General features: G+C 44.5%; 1 protein-coding gene across 5 annotated transcripts in view; it reads left to right on the plus strand.

Moving 5' to 3' along the window:
- LOC147436073 (uncharacterized) overlaps positions 1-9,194 on the plus strand; it is a 71,360-nt gene extending 62,166 nt beyond the window's left edge. For all 5 annotated transcript variants that reach the window (XM_086488965.1, XM_086488966.1, XM_086488967.1 and 2 more), the window contains 2 exons: positions 6,297-6,464; positions 6,619-9,194. In XM_086488965.1, the coding sequence (XP_086345091.1) occupies positions 6,297-6,464; positions 6,619-8,553 (2,103 nt within the window). In that variant the 3' untranslated portion in view covers positions 8,554-9,194. The remainder of the gene's footprint in view (positions 1-6,296; positions 6,465-6,618) is intronic.
- Positions 9,195-13,329: the final 4,135 nt, after the last annotated feature.

A 13,329-nucleotide genomic window follows, 5' to 3' on the forward strand; every position in this document is an offset into this window, starting at 1 on the left:
AACCGGCGACAGATTGCAGATTTTCAGCCCTAGCGTTTTTGCATCTGCATCACACCCTAGCGTTTTGCAGATTCTCCGCGATGGAACTTCAAGAAGCATCAGCGTTTCCTTAGACATCGGAGATCAAGTCCCGAACCTCGCAGATCTCATCTTCCCGCAGCAGTTCCTCGCCGCACGGTCAGTTTTATAAGGTTTACAGTTTCAGCCCGAAAAACGCAGATTTCAGCATCTGCGTTTTCAGCGCGTCGTCGTCGCATCGTTGTCATCGACATCGTCACCGACATAGAGTCAGAATTCAGCAGATAAGGAGTTGCAGATATCAGCCCTTAGCGATTTCAGTTTTCAGTCTGTCGGCAAGTCCAAGCATTGTAGAGATTTGTGCAATCATAAGTAGACCGCTCTTGCCATAGAGAGTGGGGCCTTCGGAGGAGGGTTTTACAACGTCTCTGGTGTCGTATTTCTCTTCTCTCTCTATCTCTCAGTCTCATACACTTTCACGCACAATGTCCATTCACTTTGTTATGATCATTGCACTCTCTCATTAAGAACGGAGGGCTCTACCTTCCATAAGAACAAAAGGAACCTTGAGCACAGTTCGGAGCACTCATCTTGAGCAAAGTTCAAACATTCATTCTGCTGCACCTAACACGTCTTGTGACAGTGGTATCAGAGCATAATGCGTGTGCTTTTCCGAAAGCACACCGGTCCTACAAAAGAGCAGACAGAGCTGTTGGAATTTTTACTTGAAGTATCTTCGGGTCCCGACCCCGGACTTATTAGCCACTCTCACCCTCACTTCATCGTGCAGGGCGCGCTCCCGTCTTCATCACTCTGTCTTACAGGGCATAAGCCATAAAGAACCCAAGACATAGAATTCATGGATTCAATAGAATATTTGCAGTTTCTACTCAACGAGCTTCACGACATTCTTTCGCGGCATCCTTAGCAGAATCTTCCGATGTTGCAAAGTTTTCAACAATTTCTGAACTACATGTTACCCCCTCTGATGCTCCAGGTGGTACCTCCTTCTCCGGCATTAGAAACTACGAGAGCTTCCAACCGGCAACCTTCTTAGCCGTCTGTTCCGATCGGGGGAGTCTTCAGGAATATGGTGCAGCCATCTGACCTTGATCCAGTCCAACCGCCTTTGCCACCGCCATTGCCCCTACCTCTACCACCGCCGCCACCAAGCTACAATGGTTGGAGCCCTTGCGGATACCCTTATTATCCATTCTCGGGATATGCGCCTAACCAACCCAAAGATTTCAAAGATGCGGCACGACAATCAAAATTTTTCACTTTTTCCCGGGTGAAAGATTGCAAGAAAGCATTGCAGTTCCTACAACAATTCGACAACATCTATGCTTTGGGGAACTATACAGAAGAATCCAAGATTTCTCGAACAACGGGATTTCTTAAAGATAATGCTATGCAATGGTGGAGTTCAATTGCGACACAACCGCATGCTCCAAGGACTTGGCAAGCTTTCAAGACAGTTTTTGCACGTAGTTACATGACTTTGATCTTTGAAGTCCGGATTTTGGCAGAGGGGCAACTTGAAAATGCTTGCCATCGAAACCATGGACGACTATAACCAAAGGTTTCTCGACGTGTACCTTCCGGTGTCCTTTAAGTTCATTTCCTTGGAGGACCAATGCAAGCGCTACACCATTGGACTACCATCACCATTGCAGGAATATTGTCTCTCCAAGCAAGTCTCTACCATGCAAGAGCTTATGGACCATGCCGCGGTGGGCTACAAGCTCATGAAAGGAAAGTTGGAGAAGAACTACCAGCCACTAACTAGAACTCCCGGCAACAAGGAACAATTTCTCGGGAATCTTGTGAAAACCAACCTCAACAGCCTTGTCTGATACAACGTCAACGAGATGCCTTGCTACAAGAAGGCCGATGCTTCGGATGTTTCCAAACAGGGCATATGTTCAATACATGTTCTGAGTGAGCCTCGACGTCCTCAGTGCAACCTTCTGCTCCCACGACAGACAGATCCTTGGGGCTCCCTCCAGCCAAGAGGGCTAGACCTGCTATTGGACTAGTACTCGATATTTATGGTATACACCTCGAGAGTTTTAATGAGTTATGCAGAGCTTATGGAAAAGTCAACGGCTTGAAAGCCCTTATTTTCTTTGACCTTAGAGCTATGGAGAACTTCATCCATCCATAATTCTTGAAGCAGATGCACTCTGATTATGATGCAGAGGGTAGAGAAATTGAAGCTGAGCTAGCCACAGGGCAAACTCAGAAAGTGGTACCGCTCATTGGTGCTCTTCCAGTAACTATACAAGATTATCATGGAAGAGCCGATTTCCACATTATGAAGCTGGGCAATTGCGACGTTCTCTTGGGCATGCCCTGGCACGACAAGAATGCTACAACTATCCAGGTTCGGAACCAAACCATCACCGTGACGCAGAAGGGCAAGCCAGTTCTTCTCAAAGTTCGGCTGTCCGAACAAAGCCCTGAATGACCTCTCTAGTTGTTTTCTAGTTAGATACTTTTGAACATTGTTTGAGAAAGTATTGTTTGAAGTTTGTTTGAAATGGATGCTATCTATTTTTAACCTGTCTTGGTGCCGATTTGAATTGTTTGACTCTGGTTTTAAATACTGGTTTCAATGATTGGTGATTTTACTCCTGGGTGGAGAAGTGAGAAATATTGTTTTGGTATTGTTTGAACCTCGGAACGACGCAAGCCGATGCTAGGGGAGCGTGTCGTTGTATGTTTGAAAACCTTGGAACTACGCAAGCCGATGTCTGGGGAGCCTTCCGTTGTATGCTAGAAAACCTCCGAACAACGCAGGCCGATGCTTGGGGAGCGTTTGGTTGTATGCTTCAACCTCCAAGCCACGCAGACTATGGTCTAGGGAGTGTTTGGTTGTACAGTCCTCTGAGCTCATGGCCCGTACCTTTTTAGGTTATTTGCGGGAGGAGTGACGAGGTAGTCGTTGAGTAGCTTCATACCGCAGACCGTTTGTCTTGGGGGAGTGCTCAACGCCACTGATTGTTGTGTCTTGTAACATGCATATGTAAGCATTTGTGTTGCATTGTGATGTGCTAACTAGTGAATATTCCTAATTGGATGAGATTGCTTCAATGCTTGGGTATGTAATTTTAGTGCATCAAGACACCAGTGGAAGATCAGTGCAGTCTGGGTGTGATGGCTAATTTTACTACGCCAGAATATCGAGAGTTTCGATCAAAAGAGCCGAAAGGAGAAGCCAACTCCTTGATCAAAAGAGTCGAAAGGAGAAGCTTACTCCTTAACAAAAAGAGCATATTGATTGTCCCTTGGAATGACCCTCGGAATTTGTTTTGAGCTAACTTGAGTTGTTTTGCAGATATGCTATAATTGCGGACGATTACTTTCTTTCAAGAAGGGGGGATGTCACAAACTACTGACGTGGCAAAGCCCTAAAGAATGGAGCCAACTTAAAGATGCTGGCCGAGGGGCCTAAACCCTAAGAAGAACAAGTGACAGAAGAAGTCCTACCAACTTATGGGGATCACGTCCGATGGGGCCCAAGTGACATAAAGGATTAAAATAAAGTAAGACTCGGAACCGATGACATGGTAGATTTTCGGAAATTACGTTGACAATGCTGACGTGGCAAGCTGTACGGATTTCCGCATATTGCATTGATTGTTGACGTGGCACTTGTACGGAATTCCGTGATTTATGCTGACAGCTTTTTGGAATTGCGTTTGGACTAGAAGTTTTTGAGTTTGAAGGCTTTTCATGTAAACTGCTTTTCATAGGCGAAGGGCCTTTAAAGATGTGCTAAGGGCTCATTCTTTGGTATGCTTCTTGGAGAAGGTGCAGTGTCTGGAGTACCGGCTTGTACTGAGTCGATGCAATACAAAGAAATACCGAAAGGGGCGCCAAGGTTTGGGGCCAATACTCTTCGGGGTGGAATTCCGCCACTCCGAGTCGCGTGTCATCTCTCTCTCTCTCTCTCAGATCAGTTGTTATTGAAGTGCTAAAAGTCTGTTTAGTCTGTTCTTTTCTATTGGCACGTGGTGCCCGTCTTGTGACATGCATTGTCCCGAACACATTCCTTGGCATATAACCTGTGGAAGGTCCAACCATAGCTTGAAACACTGAACCACCAGCAAATTATCCAAGATAAGTACTTAAGGTAATGGAAGGGTCTGATGCATAGCTTGTTCATTACTCCCTTGACCATTCACAAACGGTTTCTGTCCAGCTAAAGCAAGTTGACTTGGATCATTGGACACTGCTGCTTGCTCAACCACATGGGCTTTCCCTCGAGCATCACGAGTCCTTTGCGCATTGGAAATCTCTTTTTCTTGCAACTGCTCAGTCATGCCCTGTATAGGTGGCTGAAAACCTTGTGTCGGAGTCTGAAATTTTTGTGGAGGAGCGTGTAAGAACTCCTGCATCCTTGGGTTGCTAGTCAACTGCTGAAACATGTCCATGTAGCAACGCAGTTGAGCTCTAAACAACGTGCCCTCTTCGTGAAGAGTTGAAGGAACTTTCTCTGTGGCATGTGAGGAAGATCCCTCTTCAGGTACTTGGTCTCTCTTCTCTATCATAACGACAAGTTGTGTGTTGCTTTCACCCACAACAATCCGCGCTGCACTTTTTGAAGAATAAGTGACTATCCCGTCGATGGAACCATATAACGGGCGTGTACAACGTAGAGGGCGGTACTATTTCAATTTCCTGTTAACTTTACACAGAACACTGTGAAGAAAAGAGAACACGGTTGTGTCCAGTGACTAGAATGTCACTGCGCACACGAGACCGACACCCTGTAGGCCCCAAAACTGGCGCCCCTTTTGGTATTTCTTTATTCAATTAACAATTGATAATGCGAATACTTAGACCAAACTCTCACAAAGCTGTCCAAACTTGGTGAGGGCTGAAAACATAGGTTTCCAACCTGATTTCGGCAGCATAACGGCGCCAGAACTCTTGTAGGTCAAGAGCACCTGTTTAGGACGGATTCCCTCGCAATTTAGAATCTTTTTGGTGAGCTGTAACAGAATTTCAGCGTGCTGTAATTCTCTGTTTTTCTGCTGTTGGGTGCCCAAAACCTTGTACACTCATTCCAAGGCTCTCACACAGCTCCCTTGATGTTCCCTTGCAGTTTAGGTGGGAAACCCTAAACCTGCAGAAAAACACAACAGGTTGTAACTCTCTGTTTCGGATCGTTTTTAACACGCCTACGCGTGTCCCAAGGGCTCCTGCACGCAATGGGATAGTTCCCTTGTGAATTGGACGAGTTTTTACGTGAGAAAACTCTCCAAACTTGCAATCTTTCGCTATGGAACTGTTCGTACATGTGGGGGATTAGCATTTAGCTAATGTGGTTCCTGTTCAGAAGGCTCTTGCCTTGGCAAAAGTGGGGTATTACCATATGTGCAAAGGGGAGAGAGGGATGCACGAGAGCAAATCATTGCGCTACATAATACAAAGGAGAAGGCAAGCTTTTCATTAAAGTTGTGAATCTATACCCACTACTCACACACACACACACTGTAGGTTACTTATGAAGTTCAAATCAGCTTCAACCCTCATTTGGGCGCCCCCTCTTGCTGAGGTGTCCTACAAGTTGCTCTCCTTCTGCCAAGTGTCCAATTTGCCGCTTTTGAGTTAATTCCCTAGTTCCCACCAACTTATAAAGTTGTGAGTTGCCGAGTGGCCCAAATTCCTTCTGGTGCACAGAGGCTTCCATACTCATTAGAATTCAGTGCTAATTGGCCCGACCAGTCCCAGACTGACCAACCTAGACTCCTGATGTGAGAAACCTGTTCTGCCGCAGCCGTTTCACACTTGCGATGCAATGTCCACTTGCACACCTTTTCAAGGGAAAAACAAGTCAAAATAAAATAAAGAAAAATATGTAGTACATATTTAAAGAAGGCAACAGGAAAAATACACCTCTTGGTGACAATTACCCAATACAGACGTTTGTTTATTAAGGAGCCACATTTGTATGTGCAAATGTGTGCCCATTGCTTCCAATCTGGTGTAGTACACCTTCAGCACATTAAGGATGCATGTTGAGTGAGAGTCGAGACACCTTTGTAGCCCAAATGGTTCATAAAGCTTGGGAAGGGCATTAGTGCCAAAGCCAGCCAGAGTACTAGCAAGTATTGGTATTGTGCATTACATTCTTTGTGGTTCTATGTATTTATTTGTATTGTCGAGTTTATTCTAGCAGAGTAGATCATTCTAGCTGTGCATTTTTTGCTGGTTCTCCTATATGCTTGCTGGGACTTTGACTTGGCTGTTGTCATGTGTAACTACAGCGTGCAAGGTTGAAGGAGATTGCTGCTCAGCGTGCAAAGCAAAGGGGGAGGGAAGAGGAGGAGAGAACTAGAGAGCAAAAGGCTAAGGCTCGTGCCAAGCTTGAGGAGCTAGAGAAGCGAGCTAAGTCAAATTCCACAAGCATAGAAGTGAATGAGCATGCTATTGCGGTTGGTTTCTTTGTCCATTTAGCACTTTGATTTGGTGATGTTTTGGGGGTAACTGTGCAAACAAGGTGTTCTATTAGGGCTGCAAAGGTGTTGGTGCAAGTGCTTACGTGTCTTGCCTCATTAGTTAAAGATTGATTTTTGGTTTTAACCAAAGGTGCTCATGGATGAAGCTCCCAATAAAAAGGCAAAGAAGAGGCTCACTTTATCCAGAGGCCCTTCAACAGATGTTTCACTGCACAACTCAGAAAAGCAGCACCTAGATGAAACGTCAAGACAGCCCATGGTGGATAACAAGGAAGCGGCAAACATTGGCGAGGCGGCCTCTTACCATTCCAGGAACAAGATGGATGGATTTGACAAAAGTAGCTTAAATGTCATGGAGAACCATGAACCTGTAATAAGTGGTACAAGCAGCAGTCCAGGGGAGAGGAGAATCTCGAGAAGGCATTCTCAAGAAGGCTTACCATGTGCACAGGATACAGAGGCTGATTCAATCTCAAGTGAGTCATATGGAGTGAAGAAAGATGAGGCAGTGCATCATTTGAGACCTCAAAGGCACAAACGTGGAGGCCACAACCAGGTCAGAGGAGTAGCTTCAAATCGTGGAATTGAAAGGAAGAGCCTTGTACATGCGATAGAAGAACTTAAAGGACTAAAATTGGTGCCTCAAGTTCCTGAGTCTGTTGAGGTTCGAAGCAAAAGTGAAATCACTGGTAGAGGTTGGTCACCACAGAGTAATGCTGAAGAAATGAGGAAACCAAAGGCAGAAGAGCTGCTTGCATCAGAAGAAGAACCTCGTGTTTTTGACAGTTGTGAGAACAACAGTGGTCTGATTTTGAGAATCTGTGCTGGAGAGGGTCTGCAGACAAAAGGAGGTAAAGTGGAGACAAATTTTGTTGTCGAGCAGGCCCGAAGGTCTGAAACTAAGCAACTCGTGGAACCTATTACTGGATCCTGTGGGGATTTTTCGTCAGAGAAAATTGGTCAGTTGCATGGGTCATGGAGGCAGAAAAATCTACTTGAGCAGCAGCTCCAGCCAGACAACGGTAAAACAAATAGTATTGTTCAAAACGGTAGGCAAAGTGCATTGGGAGAGAGTTGGAGTGCTCCAACTTTGTCCAGGAAGCCTTGGAAAAAGAAGAATGGCGGAAAGCAGTCACCTTATGGTCAACAAGGGCTAATAGAAGTGGAACGCTTTGTGATAGGCGAGAGAAACACACATGCTGTTGGCCCTATGAACTTTGAGTTCAGAGAGCTCAATCATGAAGCAGAAGTGAACGCTATTGAGCATGTTAAAGAAGGAGACCCTAGTAATTCGCTGTGGGGAGGAAGAAATGTTAGAACTGGAGGTCGCACATTCAAGGCAGAAGCTAAAAATCCTGGACTTCTGGGAGTTACAAATGAAGGTTGTCAAGAGATTTCGGATCCTAGTGTCCCATACACACTCATCAGCTCCCAAACGAGCTATCCGCACAATACCAGGAACAACGCGAAACATTCTCCAAAATCTGCATTTGGAAAGTCACAATGGCACAGGAGTCAATCAATGAAGTCAACGTCTGATTCTAAAGCAGGATCTCAGACACTGTTGGAAGAGAATACAGTGGTTTCTGCATCCTGGCAAAGGGCCAGATCAAGTGCACAACGTGGAAACAATGAGCAGGAGGCAGAAATTGTGTCTGCAAATCACCCAAGAAAGCGTGGCTCACGATCACAGGCTGATGCCAAACTACCTGTGGTGACACCACATTATGAGCATCAATATATGCACTCAATGGGAGTGGCAGAACTTGTCTCTGATCTGTCCATTAGCGGGACGAACAGATTGAATCATTCAAACTCTGAGACTTGTAGGACAATCAAGTCGCATCGGGTTTCAATGCGCGCCTTTAGCCCTTACGATCACCATGAAGCAGAGTTCGAGCATCGTGGGGAGCAACACCTTTTCTATAGAGGCAACAGGGTGCGGCGTCCCTCAAGTAGAGCCAACAAGCCAGCCAGTCCGAGACAACTTAATGGATGCTCATCTGCTGCAGAGCTTGACAGGAAAGATGCCGAAACTGCCATTAAAACGGAAATGAGTTACTAAATAGAGTTTTGGTCAAGGTGGTGGTTTCTTATACCGTGCCTAGAATGGTGCAGAAACGACAATGAAGCAAGATCTCTTTTGCTTTGGCATCAACAAGCTGAGTTTCTGTATCGTTACTTTGATGTAGGCCCTTGATGTTGGGTGAAATTGTCCTTTTGGGCACAAAACCCTTCTAAACTTCACGTCTGGCATTTATTCTTGAGTGGTGCTAAGGATGGATTCTCAGCTTACTCAACTCTTGGTACAAAAGGTTGCAGGCAGGAGTGATGCAAAGGCCAGGTAAAGCAGAAAGGAAGTCTTGATGTTTCTGCTGGAAAATCTCCTTAGTGGTCCTTATATTTGATTCTGAGTAAATTGGGGCGTACTAAGCGATTTGGATGAAACGAACACAAAAGCGATTTTCTTGCTGAAATGGGCCATTTGATTGACCAGAGTCTTAGAGGACTGGGCTTGTAAACCCAGCAAGTCCACATACACAGGGCTTTGGGGGTAGTCTTGGGTGCAAATTTTACCCAGAGACTGAACCAAGAAAGTGTACATATACACGGTCCGCCGATGTTACTGCTGGTAGTCGCCTTCAAGAAATTGTAAATATCTAGTTCCAAGCTTCTAAAAGTCAATACACAAGTTTTTTTGAGGCATTGTTTTTGGGCTTGTTCCTTGCATGTTGATTGTGGATGTCCAAAGTGTTTTATGCTACTATAAATATACAAGCCCATTTGATACTAATGTACCGGTGTTGACACTAATTTTTATCTATTGTAACACTATTAAATTGATGGGTAAAATTCCCGATAAAAGCACAGGCCTTGTTAAGGGGACAATGTTCGCTCGGTTTTGGCTTAACAAAGTCTATCTATTTTGCATTGAGATGTGTACATTGTTGCTAGAAAATTTGTGTAATGCATCCTGTGACACGACGTGGAATGAGTTGGTCACTTTCGATGGCTATTCCAAGTTGGAGATTCAGAGTCAAAGACACTAGCAAGTCGAACATGAGACAAATGAATGTTGATGAAATCTGTGCAAGCTTGGTTGCCTTATCCTCCCTTGCACTATCTGCATGTACTACATTATCAAGACTACTCATTGTGTATGGATGTGTCAACTCCGACATTGGGATGGCTACGTCCCTAATACCCATAGGCAGAATTGTGTGTCTTGGCATCAACTCATCAACCTGTACCATGAGCATATCAAAGGACTTCATGTCTGTCATCTCTGTCTGTGTCTCTAGGGAGCATACCCGCTCTACCTTTGCATGCGTAGACTTTGCCAATACTTGTTGCGTCTCACTAGAACATTGTCGCTCTACCTCTATATAGTCTGCTAGCACCTATAGCACATCTAAATGCTCTGTCTCGTGAGCATGGTGAATATCAAAGGACTACATGTCTGTCATCTCTGTCTGTGTATTTAGGGAGCAGACTTGCTCTACCTTTGCATGCGTAGACTTTGACAATACTTGTTGTGTCTCACTAGAACATTGTCGCTCTACCTCTATAGAGTCTGCTAGCACCTATAGCACATCTACATGCTCTATCACGTGAGCATGGTGAAGCTCACTTGCGAAGGAGACACATTTCGTCTCTTGCACAAAACCGTACTAAAAACACTCTTTGAAATGACATACATAGTCACCATGCGTACAAAATCGTATTCAAATGTGTAAGATTCCGAAAGTCACATTCAAAAGAATGAATTGCAAATGCAATTGCAAGGTAAATTCCACAGTGTGACATACATAGCCAAAGACTCAAACCGCATAACTCTTCGCAATGTATGAATTGAAACTGCCAAGCTTCTATATGTTGAGATTGCTGCAGAAAATTCAACGCACGGAACTTGAGAATTTTGATATGATTAGTGTGTCCAAAACGTGCCAAAATCCTAGGATAAACTCCTAGATTATATAAGTCTGGGTCTGAGTGTGAGAGAGATGCCAAAAACTTCGGTTTTCGGTTAAAAAATGCAGCACAAACTTGTTGTTGTGGCACTCGTAATTCTGATCAAAATTTCAAAAAATGGATATCACCGTTGTGTCCGAAATGTGCCAAAACTCCAACCTAAAGTCCTGGATTATATCTATCCGACTCCATATGACGGAGATATGCAAAAAATACTGTTTCGAGAGCCAAAGAAAATCAAAACGACTAAAGCACTTCTTGATCCTACTTCTTCTCTACAAAATTTAGCAATGGCTTGATGCACAAGCTCTATACAATCTAAATACACATGCCTAAGCTCAGATATGCAATCTGGGCTTCTCTTACACTGCAATCTGTGCACATACAATGCCGACATAGAAGCTTTCGCAAAACCGCTCGCAAACCTGTGATGCAGACACGTTGCCAAGCTGCTCCCTTCTTGCCGGATTCGTGTCGTATTGCTTCGAACTGACACTGCCTTGTTTTATGCTTCCGTGCCTAGGTCGAAAAGTCGTCACAAACGCGTCGATCGCCAAGCTGTAGCTTTGATACCAGTTGAAGGGCACGTATGCAGTGCGGGGGGGAGAGAGAATACACAACGTGGAGTGGAGCAGAGTGGCTAGAAGCAACACTCACTCCTTATTCTTCTATGTATAAAGAATAAGTGAGTAAGTTGGTAGAGTCAATGGGCGGCCGGACAGGACATCCGCCAACCTCGCAACGCCTTTACCCCAACAACTAGGTCTTTTTGAGGAATCTTCAAGGCTTTCAGTAAAAGTTGGAACAACTCATTGGTATACTATATGAGCATGTTGACTGCTCCGCCACCGCATCATCATTTCTTTGAAGTTGATTAAAAGTTCATCTTCCAATTTAGATATTGTTTTCTTCTATTTGTTTCATTCAACACATTCTTCCATGCAACTCCTAGTGTTAATGGCTTTGGACACTCCAAGCGAGAAATCAGTAGCAACACACAAACAGAAACGGAAAAATCATTGAAACTGAGAGAGAGAGAGAGAGAGAGAGAGAGAGAGAGAAGAGTTGACACGGCATAATGGAGTTCCGCGCCCAGGTGCACTGGTCCCAAGGATTGGTGGCCCTTTTGGTATTTCTTTATTGTTGAGTCGCAACCGTACAACTCTCGAGGGTCCTATGCTCTCTGCATCTAAATGCTCTATAGAGTGAGGGCCCCAAGGGTCCTTATAAACAGTATAAGGGTTGCCTAAAAGCAGAGCCCCAAAAGCAGTTTATCCAAAAGCACTAAACCCCAAAAGCATGTGCTCTCCAAAAGCCACGCGTAAAAGTTGCAGAATTTGCTAGCACAATTTATGAAAATTCGTACAGTTTACCACCTCAGCACATTAGCATGAATCGAGGAATTTCGTACAGCTTGCCATGTCAACAATCAGTGCAATGGAATCCTCAGCAAGAGTTCAAGCTTTTGAGTTTTTAGGGTTAGTCCCCTCGATCGATGCTGTTGACGTCTTTAAGTCATTAGGGGTCAGGTTTTTAATTCCTAACCCCTTTTAGGCCTCTTGGCCGCACTTTCTGGATTTAGACTTCTTTTGTTCTTCAGTTTCTCTTGATCTCTTACCCATTTCTCTTCCAATTGGGCATGCCACATCATCACTTTGTGACATTCTTCCCTCTTGAAAGAATTGTTATCGCCCTCGATTACGCCTACGAAACAGCCATAGGACAAAAAATTTCTTTAGTAGACACTGACTTGTCTTGGTTTCAAGCATGTGGTCGGTTATGACCGGGCGGGCGACCATCCACTTATTCATTAAGTAATAATGAACAATAAGGAGAGCGAGATGCATTCTCTCACAAGCTCCACCAAAGGAAGTGTGTCTGCTCTTGCATTGTCACAAGAAGGGCTCCACGTGCCAATAGAAAAGAACAGGCTGAACAAACTTTTATTACTTCAATAACAACCGAACTAAAAAAGAGAGACGACACGTGACACAGAGTGGCGGAATTCCACCCCAGAGAGTATTGGCCCCAAACCTTGGTGTTCCTTTCGGTATTTATTTATATTGCATCAACACTCTGCACCTTCTCCCAGAAGAGTGCCAGAGAATGAGCCCTAGCCCTTGGTTTATTAAAAGCAATTACAATGAAAAGCTTCAAACTCAAAAGCAACTGGTCCAAAAGCCGGTGCTCAAAAGCTTCCAACGTAAATCACAGAAATCTGTACAACTTCCACATTAGCAGTTAGCACAAAACACGAAATCCGAACAATTTGCCATGTCATCAGCTCCACGCAACGCTCTGTGTGTGTGTGGGTCCTGCTTTATTTATATGCCTTTATGTCACTTGGGCCCCATCGGACGGGATCCCATAAGTTGGTAGGACTTCTTCTTCTGTTGTTGCTTGTTCTTCTTAGGGTTTAGGCCCCTCGTCCATGATCTGAAGGTTGGCTCTGTTCTTTAGTGACTTAACACGTCAGCAATTTGTGACATTAAACCCTAAGAAGAACAAGCAACATAAGAAGAAGAAGTCCTACCAACTTATGGGACCCCTTTCGATGGGACCGAAGTGACATAACTGCATATAAATAAAGTAGGACTCACACACACACAAAGCGTTGCGTGGAGCTGATGACATGGCAACAACTGTATGGATCTTCGTAATTTGCGCTGACATGATGACATGGCAGATTGTATGGATTTTTGTGTTTTGTGTTGACTGCTGACGTGGCAATTGTACGGAATTCCATGATTTAGGTTGACAGCTTTTGAGCACACACTTCTGGACCAGTTGCTTTTGAGTTTGAAGATTTTCATTGTAACTACTTTTAGTGGCCAAGGGCCTTTAAATATGAGGCTAGGGCTCATTCTCT

The sequence above is a fragment of the Adiantum capillus-veneris genome, chromosome 18, assembly GCF_014529385.1.
Source record: "Adiantum capillus-veneris isolate H3 chromosome 18, ASM1452938v2, whole genome shotgun sequence".
NCBI lineage: Eukaryota > Viridiplantae > Streptophyta > Polypodiopsida > Polypodiales > Pteridaceae > Adiantum > Adiantum capillus-veneris.